Below are 20042 nucleotides of genomic sequence, written 5' to 3'. Positions count from 1 at the left end.
AAACAAAGCAAAACTTTTGAAATATCAAAGCAATTAACATCAATATTTCTCCTCTATAGTTACTATTTAAAAAAACTTATTTTTATCGATATATTATCAAGTTCTACAATCCCAGTCTTACAGTGATAAATATCCATTTGTTTGTTTATATTCTCTTGACCACTACATAATCCTAGAATGGGTACCAGACCTGTAAATGCTATTATTCCATTCCTTTGTCACGATCATCGACTGATGAAGACACGGACCAAGGCGCAGCGTGATAAGCGTACATCTTTATTTGTACTTAACTCACGAAAAAACAACAAACAAACGATACGTGCCGTCCTAGGTTAACACCAAAACAAACCTTACGGAACAAGATCCCACAAAGACTAGTGCAAAACAGGCTGCCTAAGTATGGACCCCAATCAGAGACAACGAGCTACAGCTGCCTCTGATTGGGAACCACCCTGGCCAACATAGATCTAAACGAACTAGAACAACAAACATAGAAAATATAACATAGAACATCCACACCCTGGCTCAACATTTAAGAGTCCCCAGAACCAGGGCGTGACATCCTTACAGATGTAGGATCTTAATTTGACTGGTACTGTCACAGCAAAAATAATCCCGCACAACAGGATTTTAATGTTTAGTCCATAATGTTGCTTTATCGGTGGTTAGGCTATTAGCTGGCCAAAAGAAGGCCTAGAATGATCTAGATATGTAAAAATGATCTAGATATGTGTTTCAAAACCTCACATATGACCAAGAGGGACATGAGTTGTTGTTGGCTTTGCCCTACATGACATAGTTACGCATTGCTGATTTTCTGAACTCATCAAATAAAATATTATAATCAAATTACAATTAAACCACTGCAATATCAATGCTGATATGTTAGCAAAGAAAATAAAGTGCATGCTGTACAAATGAAATTATTATAATATATTTTTTACAATATTCCATAGAAGGAGGCTCAGAGAGGCATCTGTCTAGTCCAGGTGTTGTTTGTAGTAGGTTAAAGGTGTCCGGTCATTGTGGGTGTGGAGTTGGTTGCCATGGTGAGGGCACATCACTACTCCCCTCAGCGCAGGGTATTAGTGGGCATGCAGTCACACAGGGCTCGCCTCTCTGCCCTCAACACCAGGGTCTCAGTCTAGGAAGAAATAGAGGCAATGCCATGTTAGGGAGCACCAGTCTGAGTAAACCTTTTAAACAAGGCTAATACTTTACTTTGTCCATTAACTTATAGAGAACAGAAATGTGTCTTTACGCTCACAATCCAACCCCCCAAGACACAGACACCCGCGGGGTTGGAAGGAATGGGTCAGCCGCAGTGCAGCGCCCCTGGAGCAATTGTAGGGGGTTAAGTGCCTTGCTCAAGGGCACAACAGCAGGCAACTTATAGAAGAACTGTACAGAGGAATTTTTTACCAAGATGCGCACCGACAGCAAGACTCATTAATCTCAAAGTTTAACCCACGCTGTCTGTCCAAAAAGAGTATGACATGTCATATTATTTTTGGCCATACACCATCAGATACGGGTGCTACAGATACTAAGACAAAGGGGCGCTGTTTGACGCTTTCTCTGATGAAATAGATTCAGCCTCTTGCAAATTGAAGGAAACTTATGAAACACGGATAGACAAGAATGAGAAATCAGTTTAGTTTGTTTATTTTTGTATTTTTTTTAATGTTGGGGTAAGACTGGCTTCCGTTGGCATCCATGTTTCCAAGCCACTTTGTAGGCTGAATGTCAATACACTTATGGTGTTTGTAAAATATATCAGTTTCCATTCAAATGGCGGGTGCACAATGCACTCTTTCGGATGATGGACTTATTTCGGAGTAGACGAACGTACGCAGGTAACCTAATTAACCTTCTATTTTTAAAATGTCCTGTAAAAAAATACAGACCCCAAAATATCATGGTGTAATTCGCACTCTGGATGGCACTTTCAAGTGAATTTACTGCTGTATGCGGAAATAAATACTGAGCTTGAATGCAAACACTGTAAAAATGAATTACTTGAACAGGGAAATGTCCCAAACCTAAGCTGAAGCATTTAATGCGTTGAACCATCATAATTATATTGGAAAAATCCACCTTGCATCAATTAAGGTTAAAAATGACTAGGTGAAGAATATGCCGATGTGCCCTTGAGCAAGGCACTTAACCCTAGTTCCTCCTGTAAGTCGCTCAGGATAAGAGCGTCTGCTAAATGACTAAAATGTAAATGTAAGTGAAATGGCCCCCCTAAACTGGGTATGTGCCCCACCTTGGCCACCCCATTCAAAATGTACTGGACACGCCACTGATCAGTGGTTGAAGTGGAATGAAATAGGTGCTGATACTCGTTTTGGATGCTGGAAGTCTTTATATTTAGGTTCTGTTACTCATAATATATTAAAGCCAATAGCCTATTCTATAGCAGGTGCCAGTTCTCAATCTATAGAAAATTAGAGGTGGACAGCTCCAGCCCACTTCAAGCACTGAGTAAATGCAATAGTCATTACACTGTACTTACAATACTATTTACACTGTAACATAAGGTGTTACTGAAATAGAAAAGGATATGAACTGTTACCTGGGCATCGAGGTTGAAAGCAGTCTTCTTGAGGTCATGCAGTGCCCTCTGCATGAATTCAAATGCATGACAGTCCACACAGGGACGACCTGCAAGACAATGAGACAAAATATAATAATAGTGTTCAGTATAATTAATTATATATAGGCTACTGCAATTATGAAAACAAAATCAATACTGAATACGTTTATAATTACAATTAATACCTTATATGCTGCTACACCTCATCAATCAATGGCTGTTCTCAATTGGTAACCTATCGATTAGGCAATCAGATTAGATTTTGTTTAGGTTGAATAAATAGGATTTATTTTCTCTCCCTATGCACAATAGTAATCCGCACTACAGTAACAAATGCTCATTGTGTGTAATCTCAAAAGCAACAAAGACAATAAAACCTATTAAATAAAACCACTTACTTTCGGCAGGAATTACCGTCCCTGTCTCCTGCTCGCCAAAACCTGTCCTAAAAGACAGGAGCTGCACCGCTAATAGCAGCATCACTGCTTTCATATAGCTACTCGATGCCATACTGCGGTGCAGGATGTCAAAAGAAAGACCTGGAAAACGGAGAGAGGGAATTTCAGCATATGACACTTTAGGATAGGCCAGTGGCGGCTCCTGAAAAAATTCTCAGGAGGGGCAATTTTTCTGATGATTTAGGTGACCTACACACATTTTAAAAAAGATATGTCCAGCAACAACATGAAGACAGGGGCAGCATATAAGTCAATACCAGAAGCATTTATTGACTGATCTGGGGAGATGGATTCCAGTTTCTGTGACAGATTATAAATAATCTCTGATGCCTTTGTTATATTAGCTTTTGGTTGAATATACTGTCGTAGTAAATATATAATGTTATAGCTTGGTCTGACTAAAATCTTGTGCATGACCCATTTTGTGTTGGGCGTTTGTTTTCAATCAATGCTGTTCCTATCCTATAACAATGGACAAAAGAGTCCTATCTTGTCAGCCTTGTCAGCAGGTGGCCAAGGACAACACCCACGCCATAGGTCTCTCAGTTCTTCCAACTCACGAGTTCTTGCTCTGAGGACACACACACACACACAAACACACACACACACACATCATCACTGATAACACACACACACACACACACACACACATCATCACTGTTAAACACACACACACACACACACACAAAAATCCCCTCTCTTTAGGCTGAACATTTGAAGACAGAGAACCCGACTCAGAGCCAATGCAACAGTGGAGGGGACCTCGCCCAACTCATCAGGACCAATCAGAAGATCAGAACTACTAGATTCAACCTACATCATTTATTGTATAAAATGTCTGCACACAATGTTTTCGGGGCTCTCTTCAGATAGCTCCCTAAGAGTTTGAAGAACGAGTCCGTGCACGCGATTCCAGATATCTTTACCTCTGAATAAACTGCCTTTATTATACCATATCCACCCTGTCCAAAGTCTCTACTTGGTCTCAGTTCTCCAGTAAACTTGTGATTATCAACAGTACACAACGGTAACAAACAATTGGGGGAACTCACGGGGCAGATAGTAAGGTCGCAGTGACACAGAAAGCAGTTCAATGTCGGGGGTACAGAGTCGCTCTCTTACCAGGATCGATTTTCCCTGTGACTGTCAGATCGCGGTCCGCTCTGACCAGGGTGAAGCCGGCCGGCTCCACTTCTCTGTCCGGGACTCTGTCATCCAGCCAAGTCTCCCAGCTGTATTGGATTCCGCTGCCAGCAGCGTTTTCATTATTTAGTCCGTTCGTAGCGGGTATGTACACGATCAACAAGATCAGTCCAAAACCCACCACTGGAAATCCATGGTTGGCAGAATGTTTGTAAACTAAGTGTACAAATTAAAAACATAAAATAACGCCACTAAGTGTACAAATTAAAAACATAAGATAACGCCACACTGCAGGTCGCAACAGAGACGCTGCTAGCCGCTATTTTCTTAGTTACGTTCATGGTTACGTCACGTATGACGAAAGCGCGTAAGTGCAAGCCCACAGACACCCATAGAGATTGTATTGAAAGCTTAGAAATTTGAAAAAAATAGATTTTACATGGGAGTCTATGACAGACTTCTGGGCGATTTTCAACATGACTGAAATCGCCCCAAAAACGGGCGGGGCCATTTGAAGCACGACTTTAGCCTGATTTGACATTTAGTGGCAGTCAGATCAGATTAGAACACTGATAACTACTGTTGCTGTGATATAATTGATTAGAAAAAAAATCCCTTCCTTTTCCCGTTTGGCAGTGCGTCGCCCATATCGCCCTATTGAACACACCGCCCCTGGGATAGGCAGCTATCATATTACAACGCATTGGTAGGCTAGATGCGATTGTTGGCTACGTTTGCTCAGCTTTACCCACTTCATATGCATGTATATACTTAATTCTAGTCAAGGCTAATCATATATAACTAATGCTGTACACACCTTTTCTATTCATATACTGTCCATACTGTCTATTAAACACCATTATATAGGCCTATATATGTGTGTGTGTGTATTACAGCACTGTTGGAGCTAGAAACATAAGCATTTCGCTGCACATGCGATAACATCTGTAAAATATCTGTAGCATACGCGACCATTTAATATTTTATTTTATTTTGAAAGCAACACAAGCATCCATAATAAAATCACAGATAGCGGAGAGGATGTATCGTTTTAAATGGGACAAACTTTTCTCATAGAGAAAAAGGTCGTAACTATGACCAAGAATAGTATAACAAGCATTCAAATGTAGGCTTACTCACTGTGTGCGATAATGAAGAGACGATTCTGTTGAATATGAATTCGAAGGGCAGAAAGTGCATGCGTGTAAAATCCGCTGTAAATTCGGCGAACGGATTGTCCCTCCTGAAATCCCGTAAAAGTATGCTAAATTATTTTTATTCATCTCAAATTAAATGTTGGCCTCTGGTTCGCTATGTTGGTCAAATGTCCTATAGGCTAATTTAATCACAGCGCTCATTTTAGCTTATTTAGTTGCATAACCTTAAAGATACAGTAATTGTTATACAATAATATTCCTACATGCCAGCCTATGTGTTGCACTTTCCAGGCAAATTTTAAGAAATGTTTTATTTGCATAACTCTAACACGCGAAATGAATGGTAAATAAATGCAATGCTGTTGTACACCTCAAGTGTTTTGTAAAGCAAATATTTTCAAAAGGCCTTGTAAAATGTGAAATAAGATTTTTTGGGACAGGTAAGAGAGAGGTGAGTTTCTTTGCTTTCCCAAATACGAACATGTGGGTGGGTCCTATCAGTCCTATGTTTTCTTAGGTAGCCTGTTAAAATGCCCGAACTCAATACACTTCTTTTTCCAAGATGGCGTCGATGAAGGACAGCGACACCGGCCTGTGGCTCCATAATAAACTAGGATCAACAGACGAACTTTGGGCGCCTTCTAGTATTGCTTCACTCCTCACCGTTTCAGTTATCGACAATATACGGTTGTGTTTTTCGAGTTTGTCGCCTCCAGTGAAGCTAAAACTCTTGCTCGGGATGCTGCATCTTCCCAGGCGGACTGTTGACGAGGTGGGTACGCGAGTTGATATGACTGACTGAGCACTAGCCAGCTAGTTTAGATGGGATTATGCAACAGGCAGCCTTGACCGAGTTGCTAGCTAATGTTTCCTGAGAGGGAAGTAAAGTTGTAACGTTAATGGACACCATGCTTACAAGTTGTTTCAATTGTTTACTTAGCTAGTTAGCCGCAAATATGGCAATGCAGACAGTCAACATCACTACCCCGTGTTCTCTACTCTAGTTAAACTATCGATAGCCAGCAGTCCGCATCGATCGCTTCCTTGGTTAGCTAGTTAGCTAGATAGCTGCTAACGTCAGCTGTGTAGGTAAGTGTCTACAGACAGGCTGTAACTAACTATCGCGGCTAGGCTAATTCTGTCCAGTCGTATGTTTTTGTTTTGTTTACCTAACGCACATGCCTTCCTTTAACAAACACCACGTTAGTTAGCAGACCTAACATGTAGCATTGAACCTGTTTGTAGTGTAGTCGTAATGTGTCTGAGAATCATTGATGCTGAAAACTTGTCGGAGTCTTGTCAGTCAGGTGGTTTCGCTTGCCTGCCAGTTAGTGCCATTTTGGAGTGCGTAACCAGTGAGCGACCTAGTTAGGTTACAACTCCAAACTAGTGGGAGACGGCCTTTGAAATAGTTTTTGCTCTAAAATCAGCTAGCCGCAGTTAAACTTTCTATTAAACTTTGATAAATATAGCTCCTCACTGGTCTACAAACAGTGTTGTAAACCAGGTGCAGTCCATAAAATGTCTCGACATTGCTTTGTTTACCCATTCTATTTCCGTGATAAATAGCGGTAAGTCATTGAATTTGCTACATGTAGGCTATACAGTTAGACTTGTCGCTTACATTTTTATGACCATAACAAAATCTGTATCTCCTGTCATATATTATCACTCAAATTAGTCCACAGTTCTATGCACTCCTCAGTTTCATCCAATTGAGCCAGCTCTGGTTGACATTCTGCACCACATACATTCAAGCTTCTATGTACGATAGAATATACTTTATTGTTCATTTACATGGAAATTCATTTTGTGCAGTCATCATACAAATACACAAAAACACTGGAAAGTTTAATAGGGCTGCGTTTACACAGGCAGGCCAATTCGGATAATTGTTCCACTAATTGGTCTTTTGACCAATCACATCAGATATTTTTCAGAGCTGGATCTAATTGGACCAGTTAGTGGATAAAATATCAGAATTGGGCTGTCAGTGTACATGCAGCCTTTTTTAGCCTAACGCACACATATTCACAGTCCCTGCAGCCTTCTGTCCGACTATGTATTGGGCCTACATTTGTCCTGTGTCCCACTGTTCAGCAGCCTGATGGCTGATTGAATGAAACTTGCCATGTTCCTATTCTTGCTGTACATTGGGACCTTATATCTCCTTCTGGAGGACAGCAGCTCAAAACATTGGACCAGATTGTGTGCAGGGTCCTCTGATGCGCTTGGCCTTATCCCTTGCCTGTCTATGATGGAGGCCCTGAAGCCCCCTGCACTGCAGCTTGCTGAGCTTGGAACCCAGGTTTACGGTCCTCCTGAGGATGGCCTTGTTAGCAATTGACAGCCCACCATACCAGGCCAGGAAACAGAAAGTCAGCACACTCTCTAAATGGCAGGTGTAGTACAGTGGCGGTCGGTGCTGTTTATGATGAGGGGGGACACATTTTTCTTCTTCCATGAGCATGGCCTTATTTCTATTACAGCGTATTGAATGACTGTCATTCATATTCCATTCACCCAGTTCAATGTAACATCGATAGCTTTAGGCTACTACACGATACTCTAATTTTCCCTATACCCATCATGAGGTTACTACAACCTAGACTACGAATGAAAGTTTACAGCGTAGGTGCACACAGGTCAAGAGAGACATTCTAGGTGACACATGTAAACCCAGTTCACTATGCGCTCTCCTCCTCTCAACTTTCCCTTCATTTGTGGACTTCAATGCACAACACATCAGCTGTATGTGACCAGCCGGAAAAAAACTTTCCAAACCATATCATAACCACTACACACAGCCTTCATCGTTGTCACCATATTAGCTAATAGAACTAACGTGTTAGTAAACCAGCTACAATCATGCAGTAACGGTAGTGTATAGTCAGTAAGCAGTTTAGCAGTTACACCTGCGGGCTACGGTGGCAATAAATTAGTAAAACCAAAAGCTTACCTTCACTTGGAAGAGTTCAAGTGTTGTGTTGGATAGTCTTAGCCAGCTAGCTAACATAGCATCCCTCTGTTTGAGTAGGCTAAACTAGCTAGCTGCATTTGCTAGCTAAGTAAGTGAAACTGAAAGTGAAGAGAAAAAAATGACTCTCTTGCTTCTTCATTTTTGAAGAAATTAATTTGTTCAAAAGTGTTCAACTATTGTATTTCTCTCTCTATTTGAGTCAATTACTCACCACATTTTATGCACTGCAGTGCTAGCTAGCTGTAGCTTGTGCTTTCAGTACTAGATTAATTATCTGATCCTTTGAGTGGGTGGACATATCAGTACATGCTGCAAGAGCTCTGATAGGTTTGAAGACGTCCTCCGGTAGTTGTCATAATTACTGTGTAAGTCTATGGAAGGGGGTGAGAACCATGAGCCTCCTAGGTTTTGTATTGAAGTCAATGTACCCAGAGGAGGACGGAAGCTAGCTGTCCTCCGGCTACACCATGGTGCTACCCTACAGAGTGCAGTAGAGGCTACTGTAGACCTTCATTGCAAAACAGCGTGTTTTAATCAATTATTTGGTGACGTGAATATATTTAGTCTAGTTTTATCTAAAAAGGATAACTTTTTGAATGTTTTACAATTTTTATTAAATTCACTGAAGAGGATTGTCCTCCCCTTCCTCCTCTGAGGAGCCTCCACTGGTGTAGTAGTTGGAGAGTATTCGGGTGTTGACATATATTCCATTTCCATGCCCTGCTCTAACCTCCACATCCACCCTCTGCCCCTACACACCCTGCCCCATGGAGATTCTATGTTCAGTTTCTTTCTATACCTTTCTATAAACTGCTTTAGGCCTACTGTGAGCCATGCATGCATGTAAAGCGTAAAGACACATTACCATTCCACAAGATTGGACGGTAACATTTTAAAATCTAGCTCTACTAACCTTCACAATCACCTCCTCCCTGACCCTGTCTGTGCAGATGAAGGAGGCCCTGTCCGAGATCATCCAGCTGGCCACAGTGGACTCTGAGCCCTGGGTACTGATGGTGGCAGACATCCTCAAGTCCTTCCCCGAGACGGGCTCCCTCAACCTGGACCTGGAGGAGCAGAACCCCAACGTACAGGACATCCTGGGGGAGCTCCGGGAGAAAGGTGGGTACACTACCATAGGCTAGGGGTCAGGGGTCACAGGTCAAGGGGGAAAATGAGAGCAGCAGGGGTCATTGAGGATCATGGTTCTAGCTTTGTCACTGGAATTAATATGGAAAATGGAGCTTTGTTTTATTGTACCTATTTCAAATAGGATACATTGTCCAGCATGTTGGTGCTGCTCTACAAGCACCTGTTGAATGGCCGTGTGTCAGAGTGGAGAATCTTTTTTTGTATTGAGTACATGAGCGGTGCATTGCTGAGATCTAGACTACTTGTCCTCGTGCACTTTTTATTTATCATGTAGAGGTACTGGTTGGTTATAGTACACCTGGCTGTCTGCATCATGCTAACTGCTTTCGCTTGCTCTTTGGGTTAGAGTTACTGTAGAAACACTGAGTCAGCTGCTGATGTAAAAGGGCTTAATTAAGCTTTCAAGATCCATTTAGAGATATAATAAACAAGAAAATAAATGTTACTGTTTTATTTGGGACTGAGTCTGACTTTAATAAATACATTTGATTGATTGATGGATCTCCCCCCTGCAGTGAGTGAGTGTGAGGCGTCGGCCATGCTCCCTCTGGAGTGCCAGTACCTGAACAAGAGCGCCCTGACTACGCTGGTGGGCCCACTCACGCCCCCCGTCAAACACTTCCAGCTCAAGAGGAAGCCCAAGAGTGCCACGCTCAGGGCAGAGCTGCTGCAGAAATGTAAGATAAGACACTTCACTCCGTCCAGGGTACATGACAAGAGTCTAAAATGTCCGCCTCGTCTCTTCACCTCAATCTGCTCGTCGTCTTCATCTGGGGACAAACGTATCAAGCGTTTCAGATTAATAGTGCTGATCTAGAATCAGGTCCCCCCTGTCCATTTACTGTTATTCATTATGATCTGAAAGACAGAACTGGTCCTAGATCACAACTCCTACTCTGAGATGCTTTATGAATTCGGCCCCTGATCTGAAAAGGATAAGTTAGAGCGCTATGTCCAATGCTTACTTGGGAGTTGCTTTCACTTGTCCAGTTGTTTTTCACACAGTGCAGATGAAGGAAAGCAGAAGAGAAAAGGAAGCCACTTTAGACTGTTGAGATACTTCCCCATGTTTCAGGTCTCTTCTCCTTTATGCTAATTTTACGGAAAGTTGAATGGTCTTTCTATCACATTGGTGAATAGTCATGACTCATGTTCATTACGGCACGCACTGGAAAACAAACATGCGCGTTTCTTATTGGACAAGTTAATGTAGCACCTGTTGAATGGCCGTGTGTCAGAGTGGAGAATCGTTTTTTGTATTGAGTACATGAGCGGTGCATTAGTCGGTTTCCTTCTGTCAGGTGCCAAATGAACAGCACCCTTGGGTGTATTCACTAGGAACCTAATGGAAGCAAACAGGACGAAATGAGGAGGGACCTACCTGAATTTGTCCAATCGAAAGTCTTATTTTAGTTCTAAAATGTTTTCCATTGCTAAATGTTTTGCTACAATGTGCACTAATAAATACACCCCATTGACTCATTGTTATGTTGTGTTTTCAGCTACAGAGACCGCTCAACAGCTGAAGAAGACAGCGGGAGTGCCTTTCCACGCCAAAGGAAGAGGCCTGGTCAAGAAGATTGACACCACCAGTGAGTTTGACACACAGACACACTTGTTGTTGCCAAGACTATGCCTATGAACACATAACACCATTTATACCAGGATTTAGCCTGTAATAGCTGGGAAAAAACAACAACTAAAGTCAATAAATAAAATTGGCACCGGACAATTGTCCGGGAGAAGGAAAAAAATTCCTTTGCGAAATAATGCATAATGGCCTGTTCATTGATTGAAATGAATGTAGCGCAAGAGCTGCTGCTACAGCGCCTCAATCAACTCGTTTGTTGCTGCTGGAGTGAAACGTGCTTTTATTAGCGCAACAATTCTAAATGCAATTGCGTGTTAAAAACAGTTTTGACGGCCATGATTCAAACTAGCTACAGCAAATTGCTTCCTCGTTGTGTAGTATGGGGACCCCAGGAAAAGCATGCTCCAAAAACACCCAAATACGTCCTTTTAGAAACGGCAAAGCTCTCAGTATTGTGATGCAAGGTCTTTTAGATGTTGTACACATCAAATTGTCATTCCAAACTTGTTATATTCGCAATGTTATATTCCATTTAGTTCCTTTAACTGTTTGAAACATGAACATTTTACTGCATATCTTACCTTGCTTCAAAGTATCCTATAGCTAAAATCCGACCAAACGTGGAGGCAATTATTTTATAAAGACTTCCATATGCCAATGAAACCAGTAGCCTATTTCTCTAATTTTATATTGGTTTCCTTCATTGTCCAGTGCCAAAGGTAGAATCCTGGTCATATTAGCAGCCTGTGTTTGTTGTTGCATCTTTAGATCTCCCCACTTTCTACATTACTAATGGATATTTTAATCTGTCTCATGAAACCGCTCGCATGTGCAGTGCGCTTTTGACAAGTGTTTTCCCGCTAATTGCATTATGGAACAAACATTTGCGTGTAGCCTACTGCCTTGTGCAACTGGGTCCTGGACTTCCTGACGGGCCGCCCCAATGTTTTGAAGGTAGGCAACATTACCTCCTCTACACCGATTCTCAACACGGGGGCCCCACAAGGGTGCGTCCTCAGTCCCCTCCTGTATTCCCTGTATAACCACTACTGCGTGGCCTCAGAGTTCCAACTCCATCATCAAGTTCGGAGACGACACAACAGTAGTATGCCTGATTACCAACAATGACGAGACAGCCTACAGGCAGGAGGTAGGCACTCTGATGGCATGGTGCCAGGTAAACAACCTCTCCCTCAAAACAAAGGAGCTGATTTGTGAACTTCAGGAGGAACCAGGCTGGACACGCCCCCATCCTCATCAACGGGGCTGCCGTGGAGAAGGTCAATAACTTCAAATTCCTCAGTGTACACATCTCAGAGAAGCTGAAATGGTCTAACCACATGGACACCGTAGTGAAAAAGGCACGACTGAGACTCTTCAACCTCAGGATGCTGAAGAAGTCCAGCCTGTCCCCGAGGGCCCTCGGTGTACAACAGGAACACCACAGACGGCATACTGCCAGGCTGCATCACAGCCTGGTATAGAAACTCCACTGCCGCAGACCCTTTATTACTTTCCAACCCCACCACCCCTTCCCTAATTGGAGTAAACTAGTGAACAACAAAGCTTAGGCCTCTACTTCTAGCTTATACATGCTATATACATTTTATGGACACAGTCAATTTTACAATAATTATATTTTGTTTGTTTTTACTCCTGAACTTCCTCTAACCTCAACCTCGCCAATCATTTTCATGATGTCTATCCGGTTTCCTTCTATATGCCATATCTTTCTAACTGTGCTCTTTCACAAAAGCTCTCAACCTATAACCTATATACTTATTATGGACACAGTATGCTTACGTTATTAGTTATCTTGTTGTTATTACCTTACCTGCTGCTCCCCCTATTGACATTATCTCTCCTGCTGCCACCCCCCCCCCCCCCCCCCCCCCCTCCTGCTTCTCTCCCTATGGTCATCTCCCCCCCGCCACCCCCTCAATGGTCATGTTGCTTCCCCCCCACCACTAGAGATCCTGGTTCTAATCCAGGCTCTGTCGTAGCCGGCCGTGACCGGGAGACCCATGGGGCGGCGCACAATTGGCCCAGCGTCGTCCAGGGTAGGGGAGAGATTGGCAGGCAGGGATGTTGGTAGAGCATGGCGTTTGCAACGGCAGGGTTGTGGGTTCAATTCCCGCGGGGGGCCAGTATGAAAAAAATTAAAAAATATGTATGCACTCACTAACTGTAAGTCGCTCTGGATAAGAGCGTCTGCTAAATGACTAAAATGTAAATGTAAAAAGCCTAAGATTTTCACTGTACCCTGCAATCACACCTGCAACCCTGTACATGTGACTATTAAACACTGAATCTGTGCGCATTGCTGCGCTTATAATGTGAATAAATAATAGGTGATCAACTTTTTAAGCTAAACATTCTGATCTGTTGCATTTTAACAGGGTTTTTTAAGTAGCCTATGCCTACTGGTTGTATGAATTTCTGCTCTATCATCCCACAACTGTCCCAGAGTCTGTTTTGGAATAGGCCATTTTTTTGTCGCACAGAACGACAAGCTGACAAATAGAATAGGTCAACCTTTCTACTATGGGGTATAGTAGATCGACATACGCTAGTGATTTTGCTGTTCGTTACTCGTCTTGTTGGCTGAGAAAATGTAAATATGGACAGTTATTCTAACATCTTCAAATTGCGCAAGTTGCATCCTCGAGTTGCATGTTCGGTAAAGATGAACTACCATACTCTAAATGTGATTTCTGTCATTCTGAGCACCGTGGGTGGACGCCCTAATCAGGTTACACACCCAATGCATATGGGTCTGGTACATTTCTCAAATGTCCGGTAAATGCTGCCAGTCAAATGTCCGGCGTCATATTTTCCTAACGGAAAACCTGATTTATACCCACTGGTGTCTGATTGGTTGCTGAGATATCATGTTTTCTACCCTTCCTTCCAGCACCCCTGAAGGGGATACCCAAAGCCCCGTTCCGCAGCCCCACCACCCCCAGCATGTTCAGCCCCCCCAGCAACCGCACACCCATCGCCCCAGCACGGACACCCCTGCGCAAGGAGAGGGGGGTCAAGGTGACTAAGGGGGCTTAACAAGTGGCATTGGCTGCCTCCCAAATGGCACCCTGTTCCCTACATAGTGTATGTTCAAATGTGTCAACAGAAGCTGATGCACATTATTCTCTGTTCTCCAGTTGTTAGACATCTCAGAGCTCGATATGGTGGGAGCTGGTAGAGAGGCAAAGAGGAGGAGAAAGACTTTGGGTAACTACCTTTTCTATTTCCATCTGTCCCTCTCTAGTTAGCAGTCTTCACTATTGTTCACCATCCTTCAGACTCATTGACTCTTATAAATGATTTATCTGCTAGTGGTATTTGCTACAACATTCAGAACAAGAGAAGTTGAAGTTGTTTAGCAAAGTTGAGTATCTTCACTTAAACCACTTACGGCCCGTGTCTCTGTCTGTCTCTGTCTCTCTGTACAGAAACCGAGGCTGGGGAGAAAGCTGCTAAAGAGGAGGCTGTGGTGGAGAACGCTACCCCAGACTATGCTGCTGGACTGGTGTCTACACAGGTAGGAACACACTCACACACACTCATTCACTGTCATTCTGTAATGCAACTTTAGAAAGCGGTATTGAATTGTAACCCACTTCTCCTGTGTTTCAGAAACTGGGTGCGTTGAACAATGAGAGCGCCCTGCCGTCTACGAGCTACCTGCCTGCTACCCCAAGTATGGTCCCCTCCTCCTCCTACATTCCCAGTTCAGAGGCACAGCCAGGTAAGAGAGACAACTACATAGCTGTTACTCCAATCTCAGGGTAACACTGCATTTGGCTAGCCTGGGTATCAGTCGGTTTGTACTAACATTCCACTTTTTGTACTCCAGACAAGTTTTCTGTACTTACTCCTATCCAATCTTCTCAGATGTGCACAACCAATTGGCGATTGACAGTGATATAGCGATAGTCTCAGATGTCGATAACTGGGTCTTCTTCATTCTAGTGAACGCAGGTGGTTTGGGGCGTGACGCCCTGCAGTCAGGTCGCCAGCCTGAGGAGTCAGCCACGCCCGGTGCTGCTGCCACCACCACCACCCTCCCGGGCCAGTTCAAACAGAGGACGCCCATGTACAACGCCAGCAACACTGCCACCAGCCCCTCCGCCCCTGCCTCCCCCAGCACGCCAGCCAGCACCCCCGCCAGCAGCAACGGCCCCCCGGCCGCCGCCACCGCCACACAGCCCGAGACCCCCACCACGCAGCCCCCCGCTACCCTCCAGCCCCCGACGCCCATGCCCCAGCCCAAGAAGAACCTCTCGCTCACGGTGAGTTGGCTAAAGGCATCATTGGGACTTCCAATATCCACACTAGTATTCTACTTGGAATGAAGCATTATATTTGGCGAGCATTCTAATCTGGACTTGTGCTACTTAGTATGTGAGACTGCTATGCTTACATACAAACATTGACTGTAGAGATTGTAGTACAGTATGTGGAATGGTGGTTTTACTTGCGATGACTGTGATATGTGGTTGTTTTACCTACCTATCTGTGTGGTGTGTAACCTCTGTGCCGCTGTATGTAACCTCTGTCCCTGTGCTGTGGTCTCTTCAGAGAGACCAGATGTATGCTGCTCAGGAAATGTTCAAGACGGCCAACAAGGTGACCAGACCAGAGAAAGCTCTCATCCTGGGCTTCATGGCCGGATCCAGAGGTACTGTACTGCTTTCTGCTAAATACTCCCCCGTTTTAGTAATAAGTAACAGCTTTTTGCAACAGAGAATAAATAATCCCTGGAGTATGTCCACCTAGTCGTATACTGTGAGTTTTCCACGTACTAGTAATGTTTTAGTAACGTGTTCGACTGGGATGTGGATATGTGAAAGCGCTCTGGTGGGGGTCGAATCTAAGCTTAACTGGCTATTTACTCACATGCATGTGAGTACACAAACACACCTTCCAACACTCTTACCCTCACTGCTAGTTCAAAATGGATTTTCACCATATTACCACACAACATCTGTTGTATCCCCCCCCCCCTCCTCCTCCTCCAGAGAACCCTTCTATCTTATCACTCTACAACATCTCTAACTGTTCTATCCCCTCCTCCTCCAGAGAACCCGTGTCCGGAACAGGGGGACATTATCCAGATAAAGCTGAGTGAACATACAGAGATCCTGCCCAAGGCGGACGGCACGGGCAGCACCACCATGCTGGTGGACACAGTGTTTGAGATGAACTACTCCACAGGACAGTGGACCCGCCTCAAGAAGTACAAACCCATCACCAACGCCTCCTGAGGTGGCTGCTGGCCTGCCTTTCGGGACTAAACACGCACACACACACACACACAGATTTACATGCATGCGCAAGCATCAACACACACAGGCCAAATCTTCCTCTGGTGGCCAGGGACTTGTCACACACACTTGTGCATACACACATGGGCCAAATTCAGTGCGTGAGCGGCTGGGGAGGGTTGAGTGGGAGGGATATGGTGGTACCGGTTAAGGGGGTATGGCTCCCTTCTTTTTCAAAGTTCCTGCATTGCCAAAAGGCAGGGGGACCATCAATACTTTTTTTCCCCGTTGGTTTGTTTTTCTGTTTTGTTTCTGTTTTTATGTCCCCTCAGATTCCTGATTTGTTTGGTAAGGGGAGGGGGGGTACAAAGTGTCTGGGGAAAGAAGATTACTTATACCTTATTTTGATAAGACACCTGTTAACACTTGCTTTACTATTAAAAGGTACAAGCATGCCACATGTCAAGGGAAAAAGTCGTTATTACAACGGTCCGTGTTTTTCATCGTGAGAATGTAAATAATGTGACGTTTGCAGCTTCCTACTTTCTGTGGAAAAGAATGATGTGAGAAAAACAAAGAAAGGGAAAAGAGCCCAAACAGAAATGTGACTGAGAGAAGGATGATGATGATTTGTTTCCTTTGTGCTGTCAAGTTCTGTTTTGGAACAGTCTGGAATTTTTTTACGTTTTTCATCCTTACCAAGAAGGGAAGAAATAAAGTGAAAACGTTCAGATTCCAGAGTGTTTAACGTAATAGTCCTTCAGAACATCTCTCCTCCTGACTATTTCTAAGATCATGATGATTAGAGTAAAGGTGTTCTATGGGAAAGACGCACCATTGACACCTCCGTCCACACTGATCTGTCTGATTACTTGTCAAGACAGGTAGTTCAGGTGGCATGGGTTGCACTAGAATGACGGAACCTGTCGTAAGACAATGCAGTCACACTGGTATTCAGTACAGTATGAATCAGTGGCGGCTGGTCCGTTAGGGTGTTGGGGTGGCGCCCTATAGTCCAAAATAAGTAAATACAAGTGCTGTATCCTATACATTTTACTGTTTTAATATGTTCCTACTATTGCTCTGAGGGGAGCAGGTTTTAGGGCCCAGGACGGCTACATTGGATTACATTGACAGCTAGCGGTTCTGAGAAGAAATGCACTGCTGCTTGAAGTCTATTGCTCCTCTTGGGGCGTTGAGCTTGAATGCCCTAGCTGCTCTGATCCAACTCCATTCAAACAGCAGACATTAATCATGGTCAACAGATGGCGCCAAAATCACTTTCATTTTCACAAACAGACAGTGTCTCATGGGGGATTTGCGGCTGTGAGAGTATACTGTATATGGCATTACAATCTGAAATCATGCAAACAGTAATAAAGTAATCCACAATCAATACAGCACTGATTTTGCGCAGCATCTGACCTTTGGATTGACTGTCATGCTCATGACAGATAGGTTTAGTCTATAAGATGAAAGGTTGGTGGAATTTGTTTCCAGATTAGCCAACACAGCCTGAATGTTCATTGCTTGCTACTTGATTAATTGATGAGGCCCAATCCTTCAATAGACTCAGACTGGCGCTTTGCTTTGGTTTATGGCCTTGAATGTTTACCGTTAATATGTCCAAAGATGATTTATTCTTATTCACTAATGAAGGAGAGGATAAGGGATTTAGTTTTTGCATGGCAAAATAGTTGGCGATTTAAGCTTTTCTCTGCAATAATTTCAGTTATGCCGGAACTGTGTTTTTGATCTGCAGTCATTTCTGATTTATATCAGGACTGGTTGTGTTCTGTTATTTGATGTCATCAATCCAGTCAGGCTTTTTATTTTTAACACTTTTATATGATTTGGGGCATTTAGTTTAATTTATGGATCTCGCAGCACTGTACCTGTTGATAAACACTATTTTCTTGGCTTAATTAACTATAGCCTATAGGCTACCGTAATGAAATGCATTTCAGCAGGCTAATCAGTCAATCACGAGCCGCCACTCGTATCAATGTCCCTAAGACTGATTGGACTGTACCAGAGTAAGTGCTCCTCTGCAAGGCCCACCTTAGCCTTGTAATTTGCTTACATTTGAAGTTAAGATTTGTCTGTATCTCCCCCCCTCTCATGTCCAGCTAACTCCTACACCATTGGTCTGGAGTCTTCTCTTAAGGAAATGTGGCCTTGTGTAAGCACATTTTGTGCAATTCTACATAGTTTTCAACACACTTTAGCAACAGTTGGCCAGTTATCTTCCTAACTACAATGTTGATGTTAAAAATGAGGCTCAAGTAAATATAAAAAATCATATGCAATTTTCCCCCCCCATTTCAAAAGAATAATTGGGCTTGAAATTACTGAAATGCTTTCTAAATATAGTACCAATCAAATTATTAATGATTTACTATAAGATTTCACCTTTCTTACAACTGTAAAATAAATTTAATATAATACAAAATTGGCACCATTTCACATTACTCTCAACCAGTGGCAATTTTAGCATGTAAATCTTGGTGGGGCAAAAAAATAAAATAAGTGGGATGCATGCCAGCAAAGCCACAACACTAAACAATACATTAATTGCCCTAGAACGGTGACACATAAAGCTGTCCCAACATTTTACCACTGCTACACCTGGCTATCAGTGGATCCTTGTCTGGCAGCGAAACAGTTCATTCAGCTTACTTTATTTACTGCCTTAAAAAAAAAACATAGGTGATATGGCTGACTTGCTTAAACAAATGTTTTTTTTACTGACAATTGAGATGTACAAACTATGGCATAAGGGGACAACGAGCGGATAAGAGGCAATCCGTAATTTCGATTAAGACAATGAGCGAGCTAGGATGGACGTAGTCAATATAACTATTTGTTAAGAACTTTTGAAATGTCTAGCGACAGAATTCAGAACTCCCAGAACAGTATTCTCCCTGTACACCAAGTCAGAACCATAGGATAAATAAAGGGGGCATATAGGCAGACAATGAAAGCTCTTACAATATTCGATGATTACGTTTCTTTAAAACTGGCTATAGGCTACATGTGCACCACCAAGTCAGAACAGTAGGCTAAGTTATAAATGAGGCACATGGTCTACTAACAGCTTACTACACAACATACACTTAGTATTACTAGCTGCAGTATACATATCTCCCTGGCATATTACATCATTTATGCAGCAGCATACAATACATTTTTGGACTCACCTTGTTGTGCTGTGCTCACTTGAACAGGAAGGTGGCGCGGCAGTCCTTGTGGGCAAATCTTCTCATCAAACTTTGTCATCAAAGTCTGTTATTCTCTGGATTTATGGTGCTTTCAAGACAACTGGGAACTGTGGGGGAAAAAAACAAGGTCGAATCATGACGTCTGTGATCTTCAGGTCAGAGGTCTAGAAAGAGGCCCGAGTTCCTGACTTGGAATTCCGAGTTGGATGACCGTTCAAAATGTATTTTCCCAGTCAGAGCTCATTTTTTCCCGAGATCCCAGTTGTCTTGAACTTACTGAAGTGAGATTTCCCAGTTCCGAGTTTCCAGTTGTTTTGAGCGCGGCCAAAGTCATGCTAGATTGCCAGCATGGCCAATGTATTCAAACTTTTCTGGCCCATGGTGTTGAATGTTTATCCTTTTAAGCTTGGAAAAGAGACCCTTAAACCCAGACTTGGACCACACACCCACTCCACTGAATAGCAGGCTAGTGAT

The 20042-nt window shown here is 43.1% G+C and overlaps 2 protein-coding genes across 3 annotated transcripts; one reads left to right on the top strand and one right to left on the bottom strand.

Moving 5' to 3' along the window:
• Window positions 1-255: 255 nt before the first annotated feature.
• On the bottom strand, window positions 256-6151 carry LOC311113124 (NELL2-interacting cell ontogeny regulator 1-like). Of its 2 annotated transcripts, XM_084156275.1 has the most exons (5): window positions 6021-6151; window positions 5341-5443; window positions 2998-3138; window positions 2579-2667; window positions 256-1144 (listed from the first exon to the last, which is right to left on the bottom strand). In XM_084156275.1, the coding sequence occupies exons 3-5, from the start codon at window positions 3107-3109 to the stop codon at window positions 1073-1075; spliced, it is 273 nt and encodes a 90-aa protein (XP_084012401.1). In that variant the 5' UTR covers window positions 3110-3138; window positions 5341-5443; window positions 6021-6151; the 3' UTR covers window positions 256-1072. The 2 variants fall into 2 exon arrangements, with proteins under 2 accessions (XP_084012401.1, XP_084012402.1); XM_084156276.1 differs by lacking the exon at window positions 5341-5443 and having other exon boundaries at window positions 6021-6149.
• On the top strand, window positions 5854-17083 carry LOC311113123 (negative elongation factor A-like). Its single transcript, XM_084156274.1, has 11 exons — window positions 5854-6129; window positions 9288-9459; window positions 10005-10166; window positions 10992-11081; window positions 13995-14122; window positions 14242-14311; window positions 14533-14621; window positions 14717-14828; window positions 15053-15372; window positions 15662-15761; window positions 16163-17083. Exons 1-11 carry the CDS (start codon window positions 5920-5922, stop codon window positions 16345-16347), a joined length of 1638 nt encoding a protein of 545 aa, XP_084012400.1. The 5' UTR covers window positions 5854-5919; the 3' UTR covers window positions 16348-17083.
• The last annotated feature ends 2959 nt before the right edge of the window (window positions 17084-20042 follow it).

Source organism: Coregonus lavaretus, assembly GCF_964263955.1.
Source record: "Coregonus lavaretus genome assembly, chromosome: 39".
NCBI lineage: Eukaryota > Metazoa > Chordata > Actinopteri > Salmoniformes > Salmonidae > Coregonus > Coregonus lavaretus.
The sequence above is the reverse complement of the archived record's forward strand: the minus strand, read 5'-3'. Positions and strand labels throughout refer to the sequence as shown.